The following is a 27,213-nucleotide window of genomic DNA, read 5'->3' as shown; positions in this document are numbered from 1 at the left end:
TCTGAATCTCTGCCAGTAAAGCTGGCCATAGATTAATTAAAATTTCGTCAGTTTAAAGAGACTAGCTGATCCATGGGTGGCCATCCCTGTACAACAGAAGTCAATTGTTAGACCAAAACCATGTAGTGCAAGGGCCTGCCTGATTGCATACATATTGAAACTCCTAAGGTTTGACCTGATATTATATGGTTTTGGAAAATCTGAAGGAAAAAAATCAGCAGAAAATCTGATAGTGTGTATGGGGCTTAATGTTGGAAAACTGTTGGTGATCAGTGGCTGGAGTTACTAATCAGTGTATTCTGAGAGCGGAGAGTCCCTCTTTCAGAATACAATGTTTTGGCAGGAGGGATTCCTCCATCCACCTCGTTTGTGTGGCTGGAGAAATCATCTGTGGCCAGCTTAACCACTGCAGCCCCAGAAGATTTGACCCCCTTCCTGACCAGAGCACTTTTTGTGAGTCACTTTAACTGACAATTGCGCGGTCATGCGATGTTGTACCCAAACAAAATTGACGTCCTTTTTTTCCCACAAATAGAGCTTGCTTTTGGTGGTATTTGATCACCTCTGTGGTTTTTATTTTTTGCGATATAAACAAAAAAAAGCAACAATTTTGAAAAAAAAAATATTTTTTAACTTTTTGCTATAATAAATATCCCCCAAAAATATATAAAAAAAATATTTTTTTCCTCAGTTTAGGCCAATATGTATTCTTCTGCATATTTTTGGTAAAAAAAAGCACAATAAGCATATATTTATTGGTTTGCGCAAACGTTATAGCGTCTACAAAATAGGGGATAGTTTTATGGCCTTTTTATTATTACGTTTTTTATTATTACGTTTTTTATTAGTAATGGTGGCGATCTGTGATTTTTATTGGGTCTGCGACATTATGGCAGACACATCGGACACTTTTGACACTATTTTGGAACAAATGCCATTTATACAGCAATCAGTGCTATAAAAATGTACTGATTACTGTGTAAATGACACTGGCAGGGAAGGGGTTAACCACTAGTGGGCGATGAAGGGGTTAAATGTGTCCTAGGGAGGGATTCTAACTGTGGGGGGATGGGCTTCAACTCACATGACAGCGATTACTGTTCCCGATGAAAGGGAGCAGTGATCTCTGTTATGACACAAGGCAGAACGGGGAAATTCCTTGACACAATCGCAGGGAGAATGGCAGACATCGAGTCCACCGATCCCGCGGGCATGGTTATGCTTTACGCGGCGTGCGCCTGCTATCCCAGCCTCTTAGAGGGGATGTACAGGTATGCCCATTTTCCCACCGCGGCCATTGTGCTGACGTATATCGCCATGCAGCGGTCAGCAAGTGGTTAAAACCTTGCACACACGATTTGTTTTTTCACTCAACCTGAAAAAAAACTGACAGCTCCAGTCGGAGCTACTGTTCTAACAATACGATGTTAGTACAGCAATCTCCCCCTCTGAGCTGTTGTGTTCTGACAGGGAGACAGCGCCCCTCCCCCTCCACCCCTTCTGGTCAGCGTTCTCAGCCATTGGCTAGGAGCGCTAATCTGAAACTGGTCGGCTGCTGGTTTTGCAGCATACATATCTAACAGAACCCGGCTGAATGGCCAGCTTCTGTCGGACTGGCTGGCATACACACACACCAAATGTCAGCTGTTTTTTTATTGAACCGCCCAATGTCGTCTGACATTCGGCCCATGTGTACTAGGATTTAGATTTCTTTACTGACAAGGATCTGGACAGGAAGTTGTACTAAAAAAAAGAAAAAAGGCAGTAACACCCCAATAAAGGGTCAGAGGGCGCTGGTCACCCCTAATAAGTAAAGAAAAAACAAAAAGATATCCCCTGGGTGGGGTTTTTAACAGCATATATTACCTGTGAGGGCCGATATATATATACACAGTAGGAATAACTACTGAGATGACGCGGAAAATTTGTAATATAATTATTTATTGATAAAAGAATTAAATGGGTGACACGTGGTCAGGAAATTGAACTCCACTTGGTGAATAATGGTACATGTATAGACAGGGAAATTACATCATATGAACCCTATTACATCTGTATACACAGTAAAACATAGATAAAAGTAATCCTTTACGCGTTTCGACCCACTCAGGGGTCTTCTTCAGAAGGTTTATCTATTGTAAAAGAGAGGACAAACATAAATATATATCCATACATTATGATATATTGAAGGTAACCTACTATAGACATAGTGAATGTCTGATATAGTGATATTGTACAAATATCGGTTACTATATATCACAGGTGAATACCTGTATAATCCACGGTGGAGATCCTCTTTAAAAGACAGGAATATGCTCAGACACATCCCCCATATCAATCATTCATTGATGTGCCACAGCTCATCTAGCTGGTATAGGTCGCTGTGTCCTACCATCAAAGGAGGGCAGGGAAATGGAATCCAACAAACGGGATAGCTTGCGAGGGATCACATCCCTAATTCCACCTCCTGTGTGTAGGTTGGAGGGGAGTATAGACGTGGACAGCCCAGGGTCAAGGGCGACACCCTGCAGTAGGACAAAATATAAAGGTAATAAAAAAGTTTTTATATGTATAAGTGTATATAAAATACACTAATTGGGTACTATCTGGTCTATAAATGGAGAACACAGGTCCCACCAGAATAGTGTATAAATAGGGAAACTTGTGCATGGATTCCCAGATAGATCAGCACACTATGAAACCAAAAAGAGTAAACAACCATAGAAAAAAATCATAGAAAAAACACCTGTGAATGACACGGAAGTGTGAAGAAACTATAACCGTGAGAGTAAAGAAACAAAACAAGGGAAAGAAAAAAGAAAAAGGAAAGGAAAGAAAAAGAAAAGCCAAATACATCACATGCCACAGTGAGCACAGATCAGAAAAGGCTGAATGAAATGGTGAAGCTGTCTGTGTAATTACCTATGTAATCTTGCAATACGTGCTCATGTGTTGGATGAGCCCAAAGAAAGGCAATATATTAAAACAGGAGGAAGAGGTCCTGCGAATTTGCGCAGGTCCACCCCTTTCTATTCAGGAACCGTGCAAAAACAGAGGGAGACTTTCGTCTACAAATAAATAAAAATAATAAAGAGTGAGCAATACAATAACCCAATTGTATCAGAAAGAAGTTGCAGTGTCAGCAAAGACAGACCAGTAGCTTACCCTCAAGCATAATGTCAGTGTATCAGGTGTCCTGTCACAGATGGAATGAATTCCTTATCCATGAAGGTGAGGTATAAATACCTTATATCTAATTGGTTCAGCTGGCTCCATTACAAGCCCAGCTGAATCAGTTGTAAGCCCTATCAGGGAGTCCTGCCCTTCTGTCAGTCTAATAATTCGGTCGCCATCTTGGGCGACCGGATGTGATCCCCCCGGCGTTCTGGAAATGACCCCTCCAACATGGCGGAAGGGTACCCAGCTTTGTCGCACCGGCGTGACGTCGGCACGTCACTCCGCACGCGCAAAACGCGCGTGCGAAGTGAAGCGCCGCGTCCAAAGCTGTCCCAGAATGCCGCCGGCCAGATACAATCCCCCAGGGGGGCGGGTGGGATCACCCCGCTCATACCTGGGATCACAGGGGAGGGGCATGCGCGCACAATATGCCCCGCCCCTTCTCTTGCCTTAGAGAAATATGTAACATTCCCTTGTGATTGTGCCACATTAGAAACATTGTGTTATGTCCAGTTATACACCATTAAGTAGATGTTGTTCTCTTGTATGCTCAGATTACCTGTAATATATATTTACTATTTAGCGGTTGTCTTTATTTGATATAGTTTCATTTAACATGTGCTCTTTTTACTTGCTGACAGGATGTCCAGACGCACCTCTCCTTTCTTTCCTCTAGATGGTGCCACCTGTTGTGCTCTCTTGGCGTCGCATATAGGGCGGACCCCTTCGGCATGGCTTCCCGGCCAGAGAAGGGGCGGGGCATATTGTGCGCGCATGCCCCTCCCCTGTGATCCCAGGTATGAGCGGGGTGATCCCACCCGCCCCCCTGGGGGATTGTATCTGGCCGGCGGCATTCTGGGACAGCTTTGGACGCGGCGCTTCACTTCGCACGCGCGTTTTGCGCGTGCGGAGTGACGTGCCGACGTCACGCCGGTGCGACAAAGCTGGGTACCCTTCCGCCATGTTGGAGGGGTCATTTCCAGAACGCCGGGGGGATCACATCCGGTCGCCCAAGATGGCGACCGAATTATTAGACTGACAGAAGGGCAGGACTCCCTGATAGGGCTTACAACTGATTCAGCTGGGCTTGTAATGGAGCCAGCTGAACCAATTAGATATAAGGTATTTATACCTCACCTTCATGGATAAGGAATTCATTCCATCTGTGACAGGACACCTGATACACTGACATTATGCTTGAGGGTAAGCTACTGGTCTGTCTTTGCTGACACTGCAACTTCTTTCTGATACAATTGGGTTATTGTATTGCTCACTCTTTATTATTTTTATTTATTTGTAGACGAAAGTCTCCCTCTGTTTTTGCACGGTTCCTGAATAGAAAGGGGTGGACCTGCGCAAATTCGCAGGACCTCTTCCTCCTGTTTTAATATATTGCCTTTCTTTGGGCTCATCCAACACATGAGCACGTATTGCAAGATTACATAGGTAATTACACAGACAGCTTCACCATTTCATTCAGCCTTTTCTGATCTGTGCTCACTGTGGCATGTGATGTATTTGGCTTTTCTTTTTCTTTCCTTTCCTTTTTCTTTTTTCTTTCCCTTGTTTTGTTTCTTTACTCTCACGGTTATAGTTTCTTCACACTTCCGTGTCATTCACAGGTGTTTTTTCTATGATTTTTTTCTATGGTTGTTTACTCTTTTTGGTTTCATAGTGTGCTGATCTATCTGGGAATCCATGCACAAGTTTCCCTATTTATACACTATTCTGGTGGGACCTGTGTTCTCCATTTATAGACCAGATAGTACCCAATTAGTGTATTTTATATACACTTATACATATAAAAACTTTTTTATTACCTTTATATTTTGTCCTACTGCAGGGTGTCGCCCTTGACCCTGGGCTGTCCACGTCTATACTCCCCTCCAACCTACACACAGGAGGTGGAATTAGGGATGTGATCCCTCGCAAGCTATCCCGTTTGTTGGATTCCATTTCCCTGCCCTCCTTTGATGGTAGGACACAGCGACCTATACCAGCTAGATGAGCTGTGGCACATCAATGAATGATTGATATGGGGGATGTGTCTGAGCATATTCCTGTCTTTTAAAGAGGATCTCCACCGTGGATTATACAGGTATTCACCTGTGATATATAGTAACCGATATTTGTACAATATCACTATATCAGACATTCACTATGTCTATAGTAGGTTACCTTCAATATATCATAATGTATGGATATATATTTATGTTTGTCCTCTCTTTTACAATAGATAAACCTTCTGAAGAAGACCCCTGAGTGGGTCGAAACGCGTAAAGGATTACTTTTATCTATGTTTTACTGTGTATACAGATGTAATAGAGTTCATATGATGTAATTTCCCTGTCTATACATGTACCATTATTCACCAAGTGGAGTTCAATTTCCTGACCACGTGTCACCCATTTAATTCTTTTATCAATAAATAATTATATTACAAATTTTCCGCGTCATCTCAGTAGTTATTCCTACTGTGTATATATATATCGGCCCTCACAGGTAATATATGCTGTTAAAAACCCCACCCAGGGGATATCTTTTTGTTTTTTCAGGAAGTTGTACTAAATCTCTCCAAAGGTTACATCAACAAATACCTAATGCGGTTATAACCCTTCCCCACTCTATACGAAACTAAAAAGAACATTATTTGTTGGTATTCAACTTTAAGAAGAAGTGACTAGGCTCGTTTGGCTTACACTGAAGATCAGTAATGCGTTTTGCTTCATATTTTTGGAATAAAAAGTAAAAAAAAGTTTTTAAGGTATAGGCGGTGTCTTTAACCTTGTGGCCCACCCCCGGATAGACAGGAGCACTGCCTCTCTTTTCTCTAAAGCATTCCCCAAATCACTGACTAAACACTACAGTTATTACAATTACAATTAATAGATTCTTGGAGATCACATAGGACTATTAGGACTATACATTTTATTCCCACCCCAGCGATTCTTTTGCCAGGTTGGACTACATTTTTTGTGTCCCCAATATTCTAGCTAACTCCACCAATTCTGAAATCATCTCTGCCCATGGTCTGACCATAACATTGTAACCCTATCCACTATACACTTGGCGCTTAAATGACTCTTTATCCATCAAGAGATTTCTACCGCTATTCAGAAAACACTTTACTTTAAACACCACGCCAGATATATCCCCTGGTATTCTGTGGGTGGCTCACAAGGCAGTTTTTTATGGGGCCATCTCATCAGTATTGCATCACGGAAAAATAAGGAACGCTGGAAACACATTTTTACTTTAACTAAAGCACTAGATAAGTTACACAGAATACAAATTGGAAACCCAAAACTATCTAATAGACAACTAATAGCTCAGAAATTGTTGGAATTAAATATCCTGTCAACAGCATAAGTAGAAAAATGCCTCCAATGGTCAAAAGACAAATTTCTCCTACATAGTAACTCTGTGTCATCCATGTTCGCTCGTAAACGTAACCATACCTTGCATATCCCCAGCTATATAAACTCTGAAATTCTGAAATGCCACAAGTAATATAGTCTCACTTCCTAAGGAAGTCGTTAACTTTTATTCAACTTTACTTGCTCATCAAAACCCCCCCAGCATCACTCAATTGGCTAACCTCCCTTCCTCTTCCTTCTCTGTCACCTTCTCAATTAGAATCTCTTAATGCACTCTTTACAGAGGAAGAGATACTCAGAGTAATTAAATCCTTAAAGAGTTCGGTTACTCCAGGCCAGGATGAGTTTACTGCTAGTTACTATAAACACTTTGTCCCTATTTTAACCAATTAACCTGATTAACCACTATGTTTAACAGCATTCTTAACAATGATCATTTCCCGAATGAAATGGTCAATGGCCAATATGTCCTTATTACCAAAAACCCTTAAAGACCATTTACTCCCACAAAACTACAGGCCGATATCAGTCATTAACAATGATCTCAAAATTTTTTGTCATGCTTTGGCTGATAAACTGGCTACTATTACAAAAATTCTGACCTCTTCTGATCAACCAGGATTCATTCCGAATAGATTCATCATGGATAATATTCATCTGACTATGAATGTTCTTCAAGATGCTAATCTCCATACAAATAGGTCTACTACTGAGTCTTGACATTAAGAAGGCTTTTGATGGCCTTACTTGTTTTTGGTGCTACAACATATGGGCTTTAAAGATGAATTTTTGACTGGTGTACAATCTCGCTACCACCTTCCCAAAACTAGAATTAAATTACCAGGTTGCAACTAGGACTTCTTCACACTGGGCAGGGGTACCCCGACAGGGATGTCCCTTGCCCCCTTTATTATTCACCTTAGCTCTAGAACCCCTAGCAATAGCTATTAAACAACACCCAGATATAACTGGATACCCCATTGAATCCTCTCAATTTAAAATTTGCTTGTATGCAGATGATGTTATGTACTTTTTGACCCATTCCCAAATCTCCCTGCACAATTTATTCTCTATATTATCAAAATTTGCCTCTACCTCTGGGATTTCAATATTACAAAATCTATAGCTCTCCCAATTAATATACCCACTGCTCAGTGTGAGGCACTGCGAGAATCCTTTCCTTCTTAATGGTCGGTTGACAAAATACCTTACCTCGGCATATACATCACACCACAGTTATCTTCTAGTTTTGCTGCAAACTATCCACCATATGTATCCCATCTCTACTTAAAGTCTGGCGTTCCTATTGAATTCTTTCTTAGGGAGAGTCACGGCTGTCAAAATGAATCTGTTACCTAAACTTTTATATCTTTTTAGAGCTCTTCCTATCATTATCCCAAAAACCTTTCTTGATAATCTACAAAAAGATGTTAATAGATTTATCTGGCAAGACAAGATTCCTAGATTCTCTAGACATGTTTAATATAAATTCAGTGTACTGGTGGCCTAGGATTACCTAATCTATGGTAATGCTTTCTAGCAGCCCGCTTTTCTCAGATTGCCCAATGGAATATCCCAAACTCAAATGTATCTTGGGTGAAATTTGAATCCAACTATCTTCACTCTTATTGCCTCCCATATATCCTATGGTCACCCTCTAGCTTTAACTTATACCCCTTAAAGCGGTTCTTCACCCTAAAGGGGAAGTTCCGCTATTCTGATCCCTCCCCCCCTCCGGTGCCACAATCGGCACCTTTCAGGGGGGAGGGGGGTGCAGTTACCTGGATAATCCAGGTAACTGTACCCACTTCCGGCCAGACTGCCGCAGAACCCCCGCAGACGCCCCGCCCCCCGTTGTGTTCTGGGAAACACAGTTCCCAGAGACACAGCGGGGGACCATAAGAGACGCGCAGCGCGACTCACCCATGCGCAGTAGGGAACCGGGCAGTGAAGCCGTCTGCCCGCTCGTCATCTGCCGCGACATCGCTGGAACCTGGGACAGGTAAGTGTGATTTTATTAAAAGTCAGCAGCTGCAATATTAGTAGCTGCTGGCTTTTAATATTTTTTTTTTTTAGGTGCAGCTCCTCTTTAATTCTATTGTAACTCAGTCTTTAATCTGGTAGTAAAGGAAATAAAAGTAAACGTAGTCTGATCTCATCTGTACCTCAAGGCTCATCCTTCCTAGGAAGGATCATTTACTCCAGCTTTTGACTCCCCAGAGAGCTTCTCATGGTGGCAGACTAATTCCCTTATCACCTTAGCAAATCTCTAAATAGAAGGTGCATTTTCCACTTTTGATTTTTTGCACTCACAGAAGAAAATCCTGCTCTGGGAACATTATTATTATGTACAAATAAGGCACTTTTATATCTCATAACCAAAAAACACTACAGCATTGACATTGTGCCCATCCTATACTGATAAAATATCATATACCAGATAAAAAAGAGGTGTCAATTAGTACAAAATGGCTTGCACTGTGGTGCTGGTAAGGCTGCTTTAATTCTTGAGCTGGAAATTATTAAGTAAAATACCATATAAAACAAATAGAACTCACAAGCAGGTGAGGGGGAGAGAGAGAATGACAGTCCACAGTGGACTGTAATGAGCTGGGATCTGTGTAATAGTCCTTGGTGGAGAAGGAAGCCGGCTATGGTGGGGAGCAAAATGAGCCTGGAGTCTGTGCAGGGAGATCGGAGTTAGGCTGGCCTGTGTGGCCATTTTGGTATATCCATAAATCAGATGTCTGCCCAAAGAAGATGTGTCCAGCTGGAATAGTGAAAGGAGCTGTCAGTCCAGCCACCATGTGAGCCAATTGGCTGATGAAGGAGGCGTGGTTAAGCTTCTGAAGCACGTCCCGATTGGTTCACACTGCGGCTGGACTGACAGCTGCTCTCACTACTCCAGCTGGACACATTGTCTTTGGGAGGACATCCGATTTCTGGATATACTATCACGGCCACACAGGGCAGCCAAATGCCAGTCTCCCTGCATGGACTCTTCATCATCTTGCTCCCCACCACAGCCGGATTTCATCTCCACCAAGGACTACCACACAGCACCCAGCTCATTACAATCTACTGTGGACGGTCATCCTCTCTCTCCCCCTCACCCACTTGTGAGTTCTATTTGTTTTATATTGTATTTTACTTAATAAATTGTGCTACACTATGCTGGTTTGGTGCTTTCTTCCCTTCCCTTCCACTTTTATATCTCAGATTATAGCCTGTCCCCATTCTTCCCACACACATCTTTTCAACAGCTTTGCCATGACTCTCCCAGAGGTAAAGGCCTAATTTCAGACCTCTATAAAGCTGTATTAGCTTCCTATTTTTCAAGTGAGCATCCTTATAGGAACAAGTGAGAAATTGACTGTGATGCACAGTTTACTCCGGAAGATTTGGATATAATCAGTAGCAGTCAGAGAAACTGCCATTAAGGTATTGACCAGATGGTATTATACCCCTTCCGAACTCCAAGCCATGTTTCCGGGAACATCCAGACTCTGTTTCCCGCGATGTCCACTCCTGGGTACCTTCAAATATGTATTTTGGGAGTGTGGGATTCTCTCTCCGGTATGGAATAAAATAACTTCTATAGCCTCACGATATCAGGTACATCCCTAAATCTCACAATCTCAATGTGTCTTATTGGAGCGCCTATTCCAGGTGTCCTGCTCAAGGAGAAAAGATTAATACACATTATTTAGTTTCCCCAGCAGTACTCCTGTCCTCAATACTAGATAGGGTTCATGGTGTTATGTTGATGGAAAGGATTTTGTATACACTACAGGATTAAATGCACCTGTTTGATTGTAAGTGGGAAGCTTGGAAAAGCCATAGGCATATTCTGCTATCTTAAATTAATATAGTATCAATTTAAGTTGCCATGATCTGTAAGATCAATACTCTAAGTATATCTCTCTGATTCTTTATGCATTGAAAATTTTTTTGACAGTTACTGATACATATTTTCTAATGGTTTTTCTGTATGCTTCTGAATTTTTCTTTGTTTTTGTATTCAAGATTAGGAATGAGCTTGATGTTTGAGTCAAACACACGCTTGATACCATCTGAACCAAATAAGTTTATCTTGGTCTCATCAGACCACAGCAAATGGTTCCAGTAATCAGTGTTCTTAGGCCGCGTACACACGGGCGGACTGTTGGCTCAACTTTGTCCGCTGAACAGTGTTTCAGCGGACAGTCCGCTCGTGTGTGGGGCTTCAGCGGACAGTTTCAGCGGACAGTTTGACGAACAAAGTTTTTCGGAAATTCCGAAAAACTGTCCGCTGAAACTTTGTTTGAGCGAACAGTCCGCCCGTGTGTAGGCCACTTTCGAAATGAGCAAACTGTTCCCGCTCGGAGGAAAGTATGCTCATTACGAGCGTGTCTCCAGGTAGGCGGGGCCCGCGAGGGAGACGTCGCGGGCCCCGCCGCCTGGTATGGACTTAAAGGGGAACCCCAACGCCGAAAAAAATCGGCGTGGGGGTCCCCCCAAAGTCCACAACAGACCCTTGTCCGAGCACGCTACCCGGCCGGCCAGGAAAGGGGGGCGAGCGAGCGCGCCCCCCCTCCCGAGCCGTACCAGGCCACGTGCCCTCAACATGGGGGGTGCCTTGGGGAAGGGGGGCCGCGCGGCCCCCCCACCCCAAAGCACCTTGTCCCCATGTTGATGAGGACAAGGGCCTATTCCCGACAACCCTGGCCGTTGGTTGTCGGGGTCTGCGGGCGGGGGGCTTATCGGAATCCGGGAGCCCCCTTTAATAAGGGGGCCCCCGGATACCGGCCCCCCACCCTATGTGAATGAGTATGGGGTACAATGTACCCCTACCCATTCACCTGTAAAATAAAAGTACCCAAAAAAAAAAACACAACACACGAGATAAAATATTTTATTGCACAGCTCCGGGGGTCTTCCGTCTTCGGGGGTCTTCTCGCCGGACTCCTCCGCTATCTTCGTGTAGCTCTTTTGCTAGCGGAGGAGTCCGGCTTTCTTCCTCCCCGCCGCCGGCCTCTTCTCCCATCTTCGGGGGTCTTGTCCCCCTCTTCGGTTCTTCTGCCGGGCCACCGCGCCTTCTTATAGCTCTTTTGCAGGCGGTGGCCCGGTCTTCTGTCGCCGCCTTCCGTTTTTCTGTCGCCGCCTTCGGTTCTTCTGCCGGCCACCGCGCCTTCTTATAGCTCTTTTGCAGGCGGTGGCCCGGTCTTCTGTCGCCGCTGTCGCCGCCGCCTTCCGTTCTTGTTCTTCTTGTTCTTCTTCTTCTTCTCCAATAGATGTTGACACGTCGCTCTCTCCGGCCGGAATGCCAGAGCCGCGCTGAGCGGCCACTTATATAGTGACAATGGGGCGGTGTCACATGGTATATGTCACATGGGTTGGTCACATGGGTTGATGTCACATGGGGACTATGACATCGTAAGGGGGCGGGGTCACCATGTGACCAACCCATGTGACATATACCATGTGACACCGCCCCATTGTCACTATATAAGTGGCCGCTCAGCACGGCTCTGGCATTCCGGCCGGAGAGAGCGACGTGTCAACATCTCCTGGAGAAGAAGAAGAAGAACAAGAAGAAGAACAAGAACGGAAGGTGGCGGCGACAGCGGCGACAGAAGACCGGGCCACCGCCTGCAAAAGAGCTATAAGAAGGCGCGGTGGCCCGGCAGAAGAACCGAAGAGGGGGACAAGACCCCCGAAGACGGGAGAAGAGGCCGGCGGCGGGGAGGAAGAAAGCCGGACTCCTCCGCTAGCAAAAGAGCTACACGAAGATAGTGGAGGAGTCCGGCGAGAAGACCCCCGAAGACGGAAGACCCCCGGAGCTGTGCAATAAAATATTTTATCTCGTGTGTTGTGTTTTTTTTTTTGGGTACTTTTATTTTACAAGTGAATGGGTAGGGGTACATTGTACCCCATACTCATTCACATAGGGTGGGGGGGCCGGTATCCGGGGGCCCCCTTATTAAAGGGGGCTCCCGGATTCCGATAAGCCCCCCGCCCGCAGACCCCGACAACCAACGGCCAGGGTTGTCGGGAAGAGGCCCTTGTCCTCATCAACATGGGGACAAGGTGCTTTGGGGTGGGGGGGCAGCGCGGCCCCCCCTTCCCCAAGGCACCCCCCATGTTGAGGGCATGCGGCCTGGTACGGCTCGGGAGGGGGGGCGCGCTCGCTCGCCCCCCTTTCCTGGCCGGCCGGGTAGCGTGCTCGGACAAGGGTCTGTTGTGGACTTTGGGGGGACCCCACGCCGATTTTTTCGGCGTTGGGGTTCCCCTTTAAGTACATTCCAGGCGGCGGAGCCCGCGACGTCTCCGTCGCGGGCCCCGCCTACCTTGACACGCGCTCGAAATGAGCGGACTGTTGCCTCGTGTGTGGGCGAGTCCGCTCAGCTCAAAAGTTGCGCGGACTTAGTACGACGAACAAAGTTTGCCGTATTTGTCCGCTCAAAAAGTGCCGTGTGTGGGCGTGTTCGTTCATTCAAAAGTTTGAGCGGACTGTTTGACGAACTTAGTTTCGGCAGACAGTCCCCGCGTGTGTACGCCGCCTTAGTCTGCTTGTCTTCAGAAAACTGTTTGAAAGCTTTCTTATGCATCATCTTTAGAAGAGGCCATCCTTCTGGGATGACAGCCATGTAGATTTATTTGATGCAAAGTGTGGCGTATGGTCTGAGCACTGTTATGCCGCGTACACACAATCAGAATTTTGGTCGGAAAAAGCTCTGATGGCTTTCCTGATGGAATTTCTGATGGGATTTTGCTCAAGCTGTCTTGCATACACACGGTCACACCAAATTCCGACCATCAAGAATGCAGTGACGTACAACACATACGACGGGACTAGAAAAAGAAAGCTCAATAAGCAGTAGCCAATAGCTTCCATCTCGTAGTTGAATCTGAGCATGCGTGAGTTTTTGCGCGTTGGAATTACATACACATGATCGGAATTGATCCGTCAGGAAAAATTGAGAACATGCTCTCAACTTTTTACTGGTGGGAATTCGGCCAGCTAAATTTTCTGATGAAAAGCTCTCATCGGTCTTTTGCGGGCCGAAATTCCGATCATGTGTACATGGCATCAGGCTGCCCCCCGTCCCTTCAACCTCTGCAGCAATGCTGGCAGCACTCATACATCTATTTCCCAAAGACAACCTCTGGATAGGATGCTGAGCACATGCGCTCAACTTCTTTGGTCGACCATAGCGAGGCCTGTTCTGAGTGGAACCTGTCCGGTTAAACTGCTGTATGGTCTTGGCCACCGTGCTGCAGCTCCGTTTCAGGGTCTTGGCAATCTTGTTATAGCCTATGTCATCTTTATGTAGAGCAACAATTCTTTTTTTCAGATTCTCAGAGAGTTCTTTGCCATGAGGTGCCATGTTGAACTTCCAGTGACTAGTATGGGAGAGTGAGAGCGATAACACCAGATTTAACACACCTGCTCCCCATTCACACCTGAGACCTTGTAACACTAATGAGTCACATGACATCAGGGAGGGAAAATGGCTAATTGGGCCCAATTTGGACATTTTCACTTTTTGCCAGCGGTTTAGACATTAATGCCTGTGTGTTGAATTATTTTGAGAGGACCCCAAAGCACCCTCCCCATGTTGGGGGCAAGTGGCCTAGGGTGGTTCAGGAGGGGGGGGGGCGCTCACTCATCCCCTCCCTTCCCTGGCCTGCCATGGCTGCTTGCTCAGATAAGGGTCTGGTATGGATTTTTGGGAGACCCACACCATTTTTTTTTTACATTTTGGCGTAGAGTTCCTCTTAAAATCCATACCAGACCCAAAGGGCCTGGTATAGATTGGGGGGACCCCACACCGTTTTTTTACTTTATTTTGGCGTGGAGTTACCCTTATTATATCCATACCAGATCCGAAGGGCCTATAATGGACTGGGGGGGGAACCCACCCAAATTTTCTCATAGATTTTTATCTATATTGCCAAGCAATTTTAAATGACATTTTTTTCCTTTTGAAATGTAATTTTGCTGCGGCACAGTAAAACACATGGGAAATATGCCCCACTTTACAGGCAGACTAAGGGGACCCCCGAGGCACCATATTTAAAGGAATATTTCATTTTTATTGTTTCACTTTACATTATTAAAATCACTGCTCCTGAAAAAATGGACGCTTTAAATACTTTTTTTGCATTGATACATGTCCCCTGGGGCAGTACCCAGGTCCCCAAACACTTTTTATGGCAATAACTTGCATATAAGCCTTTAAAATTAACACTTTTGATTTTTCACGTTCGTGTCCTATAATGGAGTTCGCATTTTTGCACACATTTACACATTATATTTGTGACATCTACTCTTTGTTGTATCTTGTCACGAGAATGTATATTTTATATGCTTTAACCACTAGGCACCCACGCTATAGACGAAAGATGGCTGCAGTGCGGACACCAATTGCCGAGAGGCCATCCCTGGATGTCCTCCTGTTTACTTCCGCGCTGCACGCTCCCTCGAGCGTGCATCAGGGAAGTTGTGTGCTGGCCGTGTCCCCTGGACACAGTCAGTCACAGATCGCTGTAAAAACGGCCAATCACAGCGGCCATTTACAATGCGATCGGACCTGTCAATGAGAGATGATCTCAAGTGTAAACATATAAGATCATCTCTCATTGCCTGCTCTCTCTCCTCACACAGAGACAGCTTGTGAGGAGAGAGAGGATCTGTGCTGCATCTGCCAGTGCCAATGGATTTGTGAAAGTAGATTTTTTAGTTGAAAACACACATCAGTGCCCACACAGTGCCCATGTGCCTATACAGTGTCACAGTGCTCATCACTGTTATGCCGCGTACACACGATCAAACAATCCGGTGGAAAAGTCTGGCAAACTCAAGTCCGCCGGACAATCCGCCCGTGTGTAGCCTCCGGCGGACTTTTTTTACCCAAAAGTACGGCGGACTTAGAAAGTATTTTTGCACTCCAATCTTCCCGCCGGACTCGCATTTCGGCAGACAATGCGGCCGGGTGAGTGCCAGTCCGACGTACTTTTGAAATGAACAGACTTTTCCCGCCCGGAGAAAAGTCCGCTCATTTTGAGTGCGTCTCCAGGTATCCGGGGGCCAGCGAAGGAGGCGTCGCTGGACCCATCACCTGGTATGGACTTAAAGGGGAACCCCAACGCCGAAAAAATGGGCGTGGGGGTCCCCCCCAGGTCCACATCAGACCCTTGTCCGAGCACGCTACCCGGCCGGCCAGGAAAGGGTGGGGACGAGCGAGTGCCCCCCCTCCTGAGCCGTACCAGGCTGCGTGCCCTCAACATGGGGGGGTGCCTTGGGGAAGGGGGACCTCGCGCCCCCCCCACCCCAAAGCACCTTGTCCCCATGTTGATGAGGACAAGGGCCTCTTCTCGACAAGCCTGGCCGTTGGTTTCGGGGTCTGCGGGCGGGGGGCTTATCGGAATCCGGGAGCCCCCTTTAATAAGGGGGCCCCTGGATACTGCCCCCCCACCCTATGTGAATGAGTATGGGGTACAATGTACCCCTACCCATTCACCTGTAAAAAAAAGTTAAAAAAAACACAACACACAAGGGTTAAAATAGTTTATTGCACAGCTCCGGGGGTCTTCCGTCTTCGGGGGTCTTCTCGCCGGACTCCTCCGCTATCTTCTGCTAGCTCTTTTGCTAGCGGAGGAGCCCGGCTCTCTTCTTCGCCGCCGCCCTCTTCTTCCGACTTCGGGGGGTCTTGTCCCCCTCTTTGGTTCTTCTTGCTGGGCTACTGCGCCTTCTTCTAGCTCTTTTACAGGCGGTGGCCCGGTCTTCTGTCGCAGAGGATGCTGGGACTGTGACATCATAATAGGCGGGGACATCATCCGGTGATGTCCCTATATAAGTCGCCATGCGTCGCGTCCGTGCCATTGTGAGCGAAGGATGCGACGAGGCAACATCTGAAGAGAAGAACAGAAGACGGCGAAAGCGGCGACAGCGGCGACAGAAGACCGGGCCACCGCCTGTAAAAGAGCTAGAAGAAGGTGCGGTGGCCCGGCAAGAAGAACCGAAGAGGGGGACAAGACCCCTGAAGTCGGAAGAAGAGGGCGGCGGCGAAGAAGAAAGCCGGGCTCCTCCGCTATCTTCTGCTAGCTCTTTTGCTAGCGGAGGAGCCCGGCTTTCTTCTTCGGCCGCCTAGAAGACCCCCGAAGATGGAAGACCCCCGGAGCTGTGCAATAAACTATTTTAACCCTTTTTACTTTTTTTTACAGCTGAATGGGTAGGGGTACATTGTACCCCATACTCATTCACATAGGGTGGGGGGCCGGTATCTGGGGGCCCCCCTATTAAAGGGGGCTCCCGGATTCCGATAAGCCCCCCGCCCGCAGACCCCGACAACCAACGGCCAGGGTTGTCGGGAAGAGGCCCTTGTCCTCATCAACATGGGGACAAGGTGCTTTGGGGTGGGGGGGCCGCGTGGCCCCCCCTTCCCCAAGGCACCCCCCATGTTGAGGGCACGCGGCCTGGAACGGCTCAGGGGGGGGGGGGGGCGCTCGCTCGTTCCCCCCTTTCCTGGCCGGCAGGTAGCGTGCTCGGACAAGGGTCTGATGTGAACCTGGGGGGACCCCCACACCGATTTTTTCGGCGTGGGGGTTCCCCTTTAAGTCCATACCAGGTGACGGGGCCAGCGACGCCTCCTTCGCTGGCCCCGTCTACCTGGAGACGCGCTCAAAATGAGCGGACTTTCCTCCACGTGTGTGGGCGAGTCCGTTCATTTCAAAAGTATGGCGGATAGTCCAGCGGACTTAGTACGCCGTATTAGTCCGCTGAAAAAGTGCCGTGTGTGGGCAAGTAGCCCGTTCGGAAAGTCCGGCGGACAGTCCGCCGGACTAAGTCCACCGGATAGTCGGCTACGTGTGTACGCGGCATTAGTGTCACAGTGCCATTTGTCATCAGTGCCATCTATCAGTGCCATCTCAGTTCCATCTGTCATCCGTGCCATATCTCAGTGCCATCTCAGTGCCATCTGTCGTCAGTGCCATCTGTCAGTGTCACCTGCCACATCAGTGTCACTTGTCAGTGTCACCTGCCACATCAGTGCCACGTTTCATCAGTGCCACATCAGTGCCACATCAGTGCCACGTGTCATCAGTGCCACATCAGTGCCACACGCCATCAGTGCCATCTGTCACCAGTGCCATCTGCCAGTGTCACGTGTCATCAGTGCCACTTATCAGTGCCACCTAACAGTGTCACCTGCCACATCAGTGTCACCTGCCACATTAGCGTCACCTGTCAGTGTCACCTGTCACATCAGTGTCACCTGTCAGATCAGTCTCACCTGCCACATCAGTGCCTTCTGTCACGTGTCATCAGTACCACATATCAGTGCCATTTGTGAGAATGTCACAAAGATTATTTTCAGCCGAGGAGTCATACAATATTCTTGCAGCTGACAAGAGCAAGGGGGAGCTCTCCGCTTTGGATTCCTCATATTTGGATTGTGAGTCTGACGTGGACTACGAGCCTATCCTAACCAGTGGAACACAGACAGCCTCAGAGGAGGATGAGAGTCCGCCCGCCAGACAAAGGCGTACTGGTGAGGAGGCAGTGCCATCCACCAGCACCACAATGCCATCCACCAGCACCATAATGCCATCCGCCAGCACCGCAGTACCTCGGCAAAGGCCATGTACCAGTGGGGTGTCACCTCTGTCCCAAAGGGTTAGGTCCCATGCCAGCTTTCCCTATTCTCTTCAGAACCCCTTTTGGCTTCCTCTCAATTCAGGAGAAGCTATCATTCCCCCTTTCTCTGCCCAGCCAGGAGTCCAGGTGGACACAGAAAATTTTTCACCAATCGATTTTTTCAACCTTATTTTTACTGAGGACATGCTTGCATCAGTTGTGGTCCAGTGCAACCTATATGCCCAACAATTTATAGCAAGCAACCCAATGTCCTATTATGCCCGTCCCTACGAGTGCAGAGCCTTAACAGTGGAGGAGTTTAAACATTTTTTGGGCCTCACATTCTGTATGGGACTAACCAAAAAAAATGTTTTACGTTCGTATTGGTCTACCTCCCCATCCACCACATGCCCATCTTTTCCTCAGTAATGCCCAGGACCAGATATCTCATGATTATGAGATTCCTACACTACAATGGTAATACCCAGTGCCCTCCCTGAAATTACCCTAATTTTGACAAGCTTTCTAAAATTCGGCCACTGCTCAATTATTTTTCTGATATCTTCCCCCAGTTGTTTACCCCAGACCAACACATTTGCGTGGATGAGTCCCTTGTCAAATTTACTGGCAGGCTGGGCATAAAATAATTTATTCCCTCCAAAAGGGCCCGCTATGGGGTGAAGATGTACAAATTGTGCGACCGCGCTACAGGGTATACCTATGCCTTCATGGTATACGAAGGGAAGGACACCCAGCTACATCCCCCAATTGCCTAGAATACATTGGATTGAGTGGGAAGGTCTTTTGGGAACTCATAAATCCACTCCTGGAGAAAGGCTACCATCTGTATGTGGACAAATTTTATAGAAGTTTACCCCTGTTCCTCAACCTCCACAGAAAGAACACTCTGTAAGGAAGAACCGGAAGGGCTTTCCTCAAAGCCACATCAACAAGAAGCTAAGAAGAGGGGAGACGGCGAGCTTTCGGAATGAGGAAATTCTGGCTGTGAAGTGGAGAGACTAAAGGGATGTGTACGTTCTTTTATCGATCCACAATAATACCTTTGTGGAGATCAACAGGTGGGATGGCCGAGTTCAAAAGCCAACATGTATCCACAAATACAACATGTTCATGGGCGGTGTCAACTTCAACGACCAGATGCTTGAACCCTACCTTGCCTCAAGATGAACATACCAGGTGTATAAAAAGGATTCCATTTATTTCTTTAATTTGGCCATATACAACAGCTACGTTATTTATCACAAATCCACTGAAAGACCCAAATCCTTCCTTGCCTACCAAGAGGAAATCACCACTGTCCTTGTATTCCCAAACAGCCCACCAGAAACCATTCGATCTGCTGTGATTAGTAGACTCTCCGAACTCCACTTTCCTGATAAAATCCCTCCCAGACCAACAGGCCAAAAACGTCAGAAAAAATGCCGGGTGTGCTCCAAAGGAGGAATGAGAAGGGACACCACTTTTTATTGTCCCCAATGTCCTTCCCAACCAGGCCTCTGCATAGTTGTCTGTTTCCGCCGTTACCATACTTCACTACATTATTAGTGAAGTATGGTAAACATATAACCCTCCCTTCCTGCCATTTACCGTCACACTCCTTATGCATCTACTTGCTCTGTAACGGACCCTGGCTTGTTATTCGACCACGTTTCTGCCTACTGATTCTGTCCATACCTCTGCCTGATCTGGAACTCACCCTGGACTGTTTGACCATCCTTTTTGCCTGCCTCTTGGACTGATCTTGTACCCTGCCCCTGGACAAGTGGGATTCATAAATACAGGGGTCTCACATATGTGAGGGGCTCCAGAATTGTTTTTCTGGATGAAGAAAACATTTTTTTTTTGTTTTCTCATTCCTAGATTAGGGTCTGGAGACTCGGAGTCTTCAAAGAGATTTGGGTGGGAGAAGCCTCTACCCCTATCCCCATTCTGTCCTGAACGAGGCCCTACTTTTGCCTGCTGCCTGTAGAACCTATGCCATAATGCCTCTGCCTGTCGCATGAACTGACCACACCACATGGATGGACCATGTTCCTGCCTACTACCAGGATCAATATTTTGCCACTGCTGACAATCTCTGCCTGCACTGACCCTGGACTGTATCCCTGCCTGTACCGACTATGGAAAGTGTTCTTGCCTGTTGCCTGGACAATTGCGTTTGGTTTTGCTGACCAAGTCCCTGCCTGCTGCCTGGACCAGTGCTATCCTCCTGTGGACAACTGTGCTACTAAAACCACGGGTAATCTTTTTTTTACCCTTTGCTCAGCAGAATGTTTTTTGGGGTGTAATTATTGGTATGTGCATGCTATGTGTCCCTAGAACACCTGATGGTGTTCCTTGTATGTGGCCAGGCTGTGTAAAAGTCTCACACATGTGGTATCGCCATATTCAGGAGGAGTAGCAGAATGTATTTTGGGGTGTCATTTTTGCTATATACATGCTATGTGTTGGAAATATCTTATAAATGGACAACGTTGTGTAAAAAAATGCGTTTTCATTTTTTTTCCACATTTTACAAAAACTTCTGAAAAAAATGAACCGTTCAAAAGACTCATTATGCCTCATAGATTATACGTTGGGGTGTTAGCTTTCCAAAATGGGGTAATTTTGTGGGCGTTTCCATTGTCCTGGTGCTCGAGGGCCTTCAAAAGTGTAATAGGTGGTTGAGAAATGAGATGTGTAATTTATGCTCCTAAAACCCTTGAAGGTGCTATTTCAATTTTGGGCCTCTGTATGTGGCCAGGCTGTGTAAAAGTCTCACACATGTGGTATCGCCGTACTCAGGAGCAGTAGCAGAATGTATTTTGGGGTGTCATTTTTGCTATGTACATGCTATGTGTTGGAAATATCTTATAAATTGACAACTTTGTGTAAAAAAAAAATGCGTTTTCATTTTTTTCCACATTTTCCAAAAACTTCTGGAAAAAAAAAAATGAACCATTCAAAAGACTCATTATGCCTCGTAGATTATACGTTGGGGTGTTAGCTTTCCAAAATGGGGTCATTTTGGGGGTGTTTCCATTGTCCTGGTACTCCAGGGCCTTCAAAATTGTAATAGTTAGTCAAAAAGTTAGATGTGTCATTTATGCTCCTAAAACACCTGATGGTGCTCCCTGCATATTGGGCCTCTCTATGTGGCCAGGCTGTGAAAAGTCCCACATGTGGTATTGCCATACTTTGGAGGAGTAGCAGAATGTATTTTGGGGCGTCATTTGTGGTATACACATGCCATGTGAGAGAAATAACCTATTACAATGACAATTTTGTGGAAAAAAAAATCTTAATTTTGCAAAGAATTGTGGGAAAAAATTACAACATCAAACGCCTCACCATGCATCTTACTAAATACCTTGGAGTGTCTACTCAAAAAAGGTGTCCTTTGTGGGGTATTTGTAAATTCCTGGCTTGTTTAGGTTGCAAGAAATGAGATAGGCCACCAGTACTTCAGGTGTGATACATTTTTTTATGATTTGCACCACAACTTGTAGACTCTATAACTTTCACACAGACCAAATAATATCCACTAATTTTGGTTATTTTTACCAAAGATATGTAGCAGTATAAATTGTGGCCAAAATTTATGAAGAAAAATTAATAATTTGCAAAATTTTATCACAGAAACTAAGAAAAATGCGGTTTTTTTTCAAAATTTTCGGTCTTTTTTCATTTATAGCGCAAAAAATAAAAAACCCAGAGGTGATCAAATACCACCAAAAGAAAGCTCTATTTGTATAAAAAAAGGACAAAAAAATAATTTGGGTACAGTATTGCATGACTGAGTAATTGTCATTCAAAGTGGGAGAGCATTAAAAGCTGAAAATTGGTCTTATCACGAGGGGGGTTTAAGTGCCCAGTTGTCAAGTGGTTAATAAAAAAAAGTTTGTAAACAAAAAAAAAATGTTTTAAGGATCATATTCTCCAGTGTAATTTTAACATGTGACTTTTAAAGCCCAACTTTTTGCTCTGTCCCTGTTTAAATCAAGTACAATTTTATTGAGATGTCACAACCATAAACATATGACAAGAATTCCATTGCAATATACAAAATACCTATTCCATTCCCCAGAAGAGTAAATGTAATTAAATTATAGTACAGAACCCTGAAGACATTGTGAATAATAATACAAAGCCTCTTTAGCATACTTGTCATTGATTACGGCATCAAGCATACTTAAAATGCAGTGCTTAGGGTCAAGCTGTGATAGACACCTGCAGGGCAGTATTCACTGTGGAGATGACTGAGCCCCAATATGTGTAGCTTCAGGCATCTCCACAGCAAATGATTTAGGTATCGCACATCTCTATTACATCTAGTAAATATAGGATCGATTGTTCAGTTTTTCTAATAAAAAACGTACAGTTAAAATATGTGAGTGAACTCTAGTTTGAAGTAATTCAACCTAATTTAGTTTGTATTGTTTTAAATATTTTCTTGACTTGAGAAGACATTAAGGCAGGTCATAGATAATGCTATTTTCATTTCTGCAACCACAGCTATAGCCGCTGACAATAATGGCATGCTAGAAATCTCACACGCTGGTTGTACCCAAGTTGATGTATTGATTTGGGTACAATCAGTTTGCTCATATATGGTTTTAATCTTATCCAGGCCCTGCTGAACTGACTGAAATTCAAACCATCTACAGCCAGATGTGTGATTCTAGCCTCAGTGTCCACCTGAAAATACATATTTTGTATAAAAGTACAAAACAAGGAAAAAAAAGAAGTAAAGTAAACCATACAAAAAGGGGGAAAAAAACACACAAAAGTAAAATGTGCTCATCAGGAGTAATTTAAAGCCCATTGCACTTTTAAAAACAGCCAAATAGCACTTTCAACCACCTAAATTTCTTCTTCTGCATTGACAAAGCACTTCACTGTAATGGTAAAATTTCAGTAAAATGTCCAAAAAAATTGCAGAAGTTTTCTAAAAGCAAAAACTGTGAATTTTCCTCATTTCTAAAAACAAAGCAATATAATATTAAGGAAAATAGCAAGCAACACTTACTAAACTTCTCCATGTCTTTCTTCTGTTTGTACAGAACTAATATTGTAGATTTGCACTGTGTTTTTATTACTAACTTAATAGGAGGAGCAACTCTTACATATTGTAGTGATAAATCACCAACATGCAAATTTGATGTCATATATAGAGCATACAACTGATGTTACAACATAAGGTTTATGTGTAATCTCTGTTGACAGATGAAAATAGTTATGATGGTATTAGAAGCGATTGATATTGTCTACTATTGTCTGTCTAGGTATTCATTATTCACTATTGTTTGTTGAGCATGTAACCCTCTTTTGGGGAGGGTTGTGGGATGATGAAGAATGTCCCTCCCCAAACAGGATATTGCGCTAAATCTGTAGGTAAATAATTGAACCAGAACTCTCCCCTAAGTGGAAGAGTGGCTTTGATAATAAAGTTGGCAGTGCCACCACCCAGGACAGGTCCTGTGTGAGCAGGGGATTCTCTTTCTGTGAAATTAAACAGTAATGTATTCAAAGTAATTGGGAGCAGAGGAACTGCTGCAACCAGAACATAACATTAACCATAAGTATATAGAAGCAAACCAGTGGGAAAATATTACAAACTTTATATAAGAAAAGTTTAATTATAGTACTTACATCCAATATACAAATGTGCCCAACGACAGACCTGGTGGAATTGTGGATATATACTTGGGTGTATATAGTTATGAATAAATTCATGAATAAAGATACCTCCACATAAACATTGTGGCAAAGTTTAGTTGCAGGGGCCCCAGGGGATGATTACAATGTTGTGTCTGTTTCAGTGTAGGACACATTAAGACAAGATCAGTGGTAATGGGAAGATCCTCCAACCGTTTTTCAATCAGCCTGGAATGCAGCTTCTTACCAGCAGAAATGGTGGTGGGGTAATGGAATTCAGAGTCTGCATCTTAGCCCCTAGTAGCTTCTTATTTACCATGCAACTGGACCTCTAAATACCAAGTAGCCTTTGGATGCCTAACATGGCTCTAGCTTATGCTGGGCATTGAACCCGAGCTAAAATTAGCTATAAAATCCCAGACCAGAAGGGTCAGGGTTAACTAAAATAACAGAAGCTGCATATAAACTCTGATGTAATAAACAGGTTTACCTACTAACATAATGGAAGGTGACTGCTACACAAATACAGAGGCCTAGACCTAGCTATCTGGCACTCTGCATGTGAGATAATAACAATAAGACAGAAATACACTATAATGTCAAAAGTACTGCCTTTACACGCACACGAACTTTAATGATATACCAGTCTTAGTTCATAGGGTTCAATATTGAGTTGGCTCACCCTTTGCAACTATAACAGCTTCAACTCTTCTGGGAAGGCTGTCCACAAGGTTTAAGAGTGTGTCTATGGGTAGAGATATGCCATGTACACGCGATCGGACATTCCGATAACCAAATCCTGGGATTTATTTCCAACAGATGTTGGTTCAAGCTTGTCTTGCATACACACGGTCGCACAAATATTATTGGAAATTCCAAACGCGCTGACATGCAATACATACGACATCACTATAAAGAGGAATTTCAATAGCCAGTGCACCACCCATTGGGCTCCTTCTGCTAATTTCGTGTTTATCTCGTGTTAGTAGAAGTTTGGTGAGAGATGATTCACATTTTTCAGCCTTGTGCTTTTCAGATTGTTAATGCTCTTCAGTTTGTGCTTGTGGGTTCGTGTGGGTTCGTAGCCATCACTCCTGAACAGAAGCTAGTCTTCATGTTGCGGTACTTGGCAGCAGGGATAAGTCTGCAGGACATCAAGTTCTCGACAGGCATCATTATTCCAGAGACCTGTTCTGCCATCATTCAAGTCCTGCAAAAGGATGATATTAAGGTAAGATTACTCCTTTAACATCACATTATATGTATTTAATGTTTGCTAATGTATTGTATTTCTTTCATCATTCCCTAATTACCATGATTGTAATATGCTGTGAATGTCCTCTTTATCCTCATGAATGCTGGAAGTTTTTAAAGTTCCTTTTTTGTCCTTCATGCATATTTGCCTTCCCTTACCTCCCCAGCATGCTATTCTGAGCCCATACACACCTAGTGTACATTGTCACTTAACAATGTATTTTGGCAGCTCCATAGTAGTGCTTTACCCTAAACAGCCCCTAAAATGTGTACAAATGTTATTTGTGTGCTTAAATTCAGAAGGAGTGCCAGAGGCTTTTTTGGGGGTCCCAAAATCATTTGGAACCCTCCCTCCCCCAATGGCTAAGTCAAACGATACCAATACTCTATCTGCTGACTTTGCCAAACCCATACACACTATACCTACCTCTTTTTTGGTCATATTTATGGATAAATTCACCAAAGCATGTAGTGCAAGGGCCTGCCTGAATACTTTCAAATGGTACTGTTTAAAGATTTGTTCTCCTATTATCTTGATAGGCAATAGCAGAATGAAAAAATGTGCTTAAATTTGTACAGTGTGTACTCATATTTTTGTATTATGAGACTTCTTACCTGTCCAGTAGGCTGCCAATAGAGTAAGTAAGGAGGGCCTGGCCAAAGTAGCACACATTATTTATGCATTCAGCTCTCAATGAAGTGGAGAGGGTTACCTGTCCAAAACATCTCCCCCCTAAAATTTTTACAATGGGCCATCAGAGAGGGTGAGGAATCTGATAAGTGATTCTTATATTTTTTTCTTTAACTACTCCTTCAAATAAATGTTATACTGATGTTGGCCAAAAATGTTTGTGTCTAATCTGCTTGCAATGTTATTTGCAAAAGTACAATTTTTTTTTTCTTTCACTCCACAGTTTCCTTCAATGCCACAGGAATGGCAGACTGTGGCTTCCCAATTTGCCCAGCAGTGGGACTTTCTGCAGAGGGGTAATAGATGGGAAACACGTCCACATAGTCCCACCCCCCAACTTGGGGTCATACTATTACAACTAGGGATGAGCCGAACACCCTCCGGTTAGGTTCCCAGCAAAACATGCGAACATGCAAAAAATTTGTCTGAACATGCAAAGTCATTAAAGTCTATGGAACACAAGCATGAAAAATCAAAAATGCTAATTTTAAAGGCTTATATGCAAGTTATTGTCATAAAAAGGGTTTGGGGACCCGGGTCCTGCCCCAGGGGACATGTATCAATTGTACAGGATGCCAAGGTTGGGTCCTGGATGGGTGCTATGTAGCACCAGTATTCAGGTTGTGGTCACTTTAAGGGAGTCCCGGTAGACCAGGGGGTCACCCAAAATGGGTGAGAAATTATGGGTGTAGTCATCAAGAGAGGACTAACTCATGGTCCTCTCTATATTAAGAGAGAGATAGTTGGGACCCGGAATTTGGGGGGCTCTGAAGTGACATTTGGGTGGCAAAGAGCCTCCCTCCCTGACCACAGAGATTCTGCACACAGGGGGTTAAAGGCCTCCAAGAAAACAGCTCATCAGACAGGAACCTGTCTGATGAGCTGTGTTTCTGTGTTGCTGTTTTGGAGGCTGCAAAAGATTTCTATAAGGACTCTGAAAACTTTGGGGCAAAGACCCGACTACAGAACTGTATTTTTTTTCTTTAATTCTTGTTTTTGTGCTGAAGATAAGCGGACTTGGTTTACGTTTTGATCTGTGTGCTGAAGAAAGCCTTATTTTTGATTTAATTATAAATAAAAGTCTTTTGGTGCATACTGGCTCATTATGAATTACTTACCTTAGAACGGGGCCCTGATATCTCCAACGATCCATGCTGAGGGAGCTGACATGTTCCCTTGGCGTGTCTTCGTCACTCCAACGCATGCGCGCAGGGAGATTTCTTTCCAGCAAAAGTCCAGCGTCTGACAGGCTTTCAGACGAAAATCCCCTTTGCACATGCGCCGCTGCAGTCAGCAGCGCATTGCGAGGGGAATATCTCCTAAACCATACAGGTTTAGGAGATTTCTTTTTACCTACAGGTAAGCCTTATTATAGGCTTACCTGTAGGTAAAAGTAAAAAAAACAGTATACAACCACTTTAAAATCACTGCTC

At 44.8% G+C, this 27,213-nt stretch overlaps 1 protein-coding gene across 1 annotated transcript in view; it reads right to left on the bottom strand.

Moving 5' to 3' along the window:
* The window catches only part of LOC143934176 (L-amino-acid oxidase-like), a 58,218-nt gene extending 34,970 nt beyond the window's left edge, over positions 1-23,248 (bottom strand). The window contains exon 1 of the mRNA XM_077457566.1: positions 23,207-23,248. Coding sequence (XP_077313692.1) covers positions 23,207-23,219 — 13 coding nt within the window. The 5' untranslated portion in view covers positions 23,220-23,248. The remainder of the gene's footprint in view (positions 1-23,206) is intronic.
* Between the last annotated feature and the right edge of the window lie 3,965 nt (positions 23,249-27,213).

This window comes from Lithobates pipiens, unplaced genomic scaffold (assembly GCF_037356315.1).
Source record: "Lithobates pipiens isolate NorthernLeopardFrog02 unplaced genomic scaffold, aLitPip1_a1.2 Scaffold_27, whole genome shotgun sequence".
Lineage (NCBI taxonomy): Eukaryota > Metazoa > Chordata > Amphibia > Anura > Ranidae > Lithobates > Lithobates pipiens.
The sequence above is the reverse complement of the archived record's forward strand: the minus strand, read 5'-3'. Positions and strand labels throughout refer to the sequence as shown.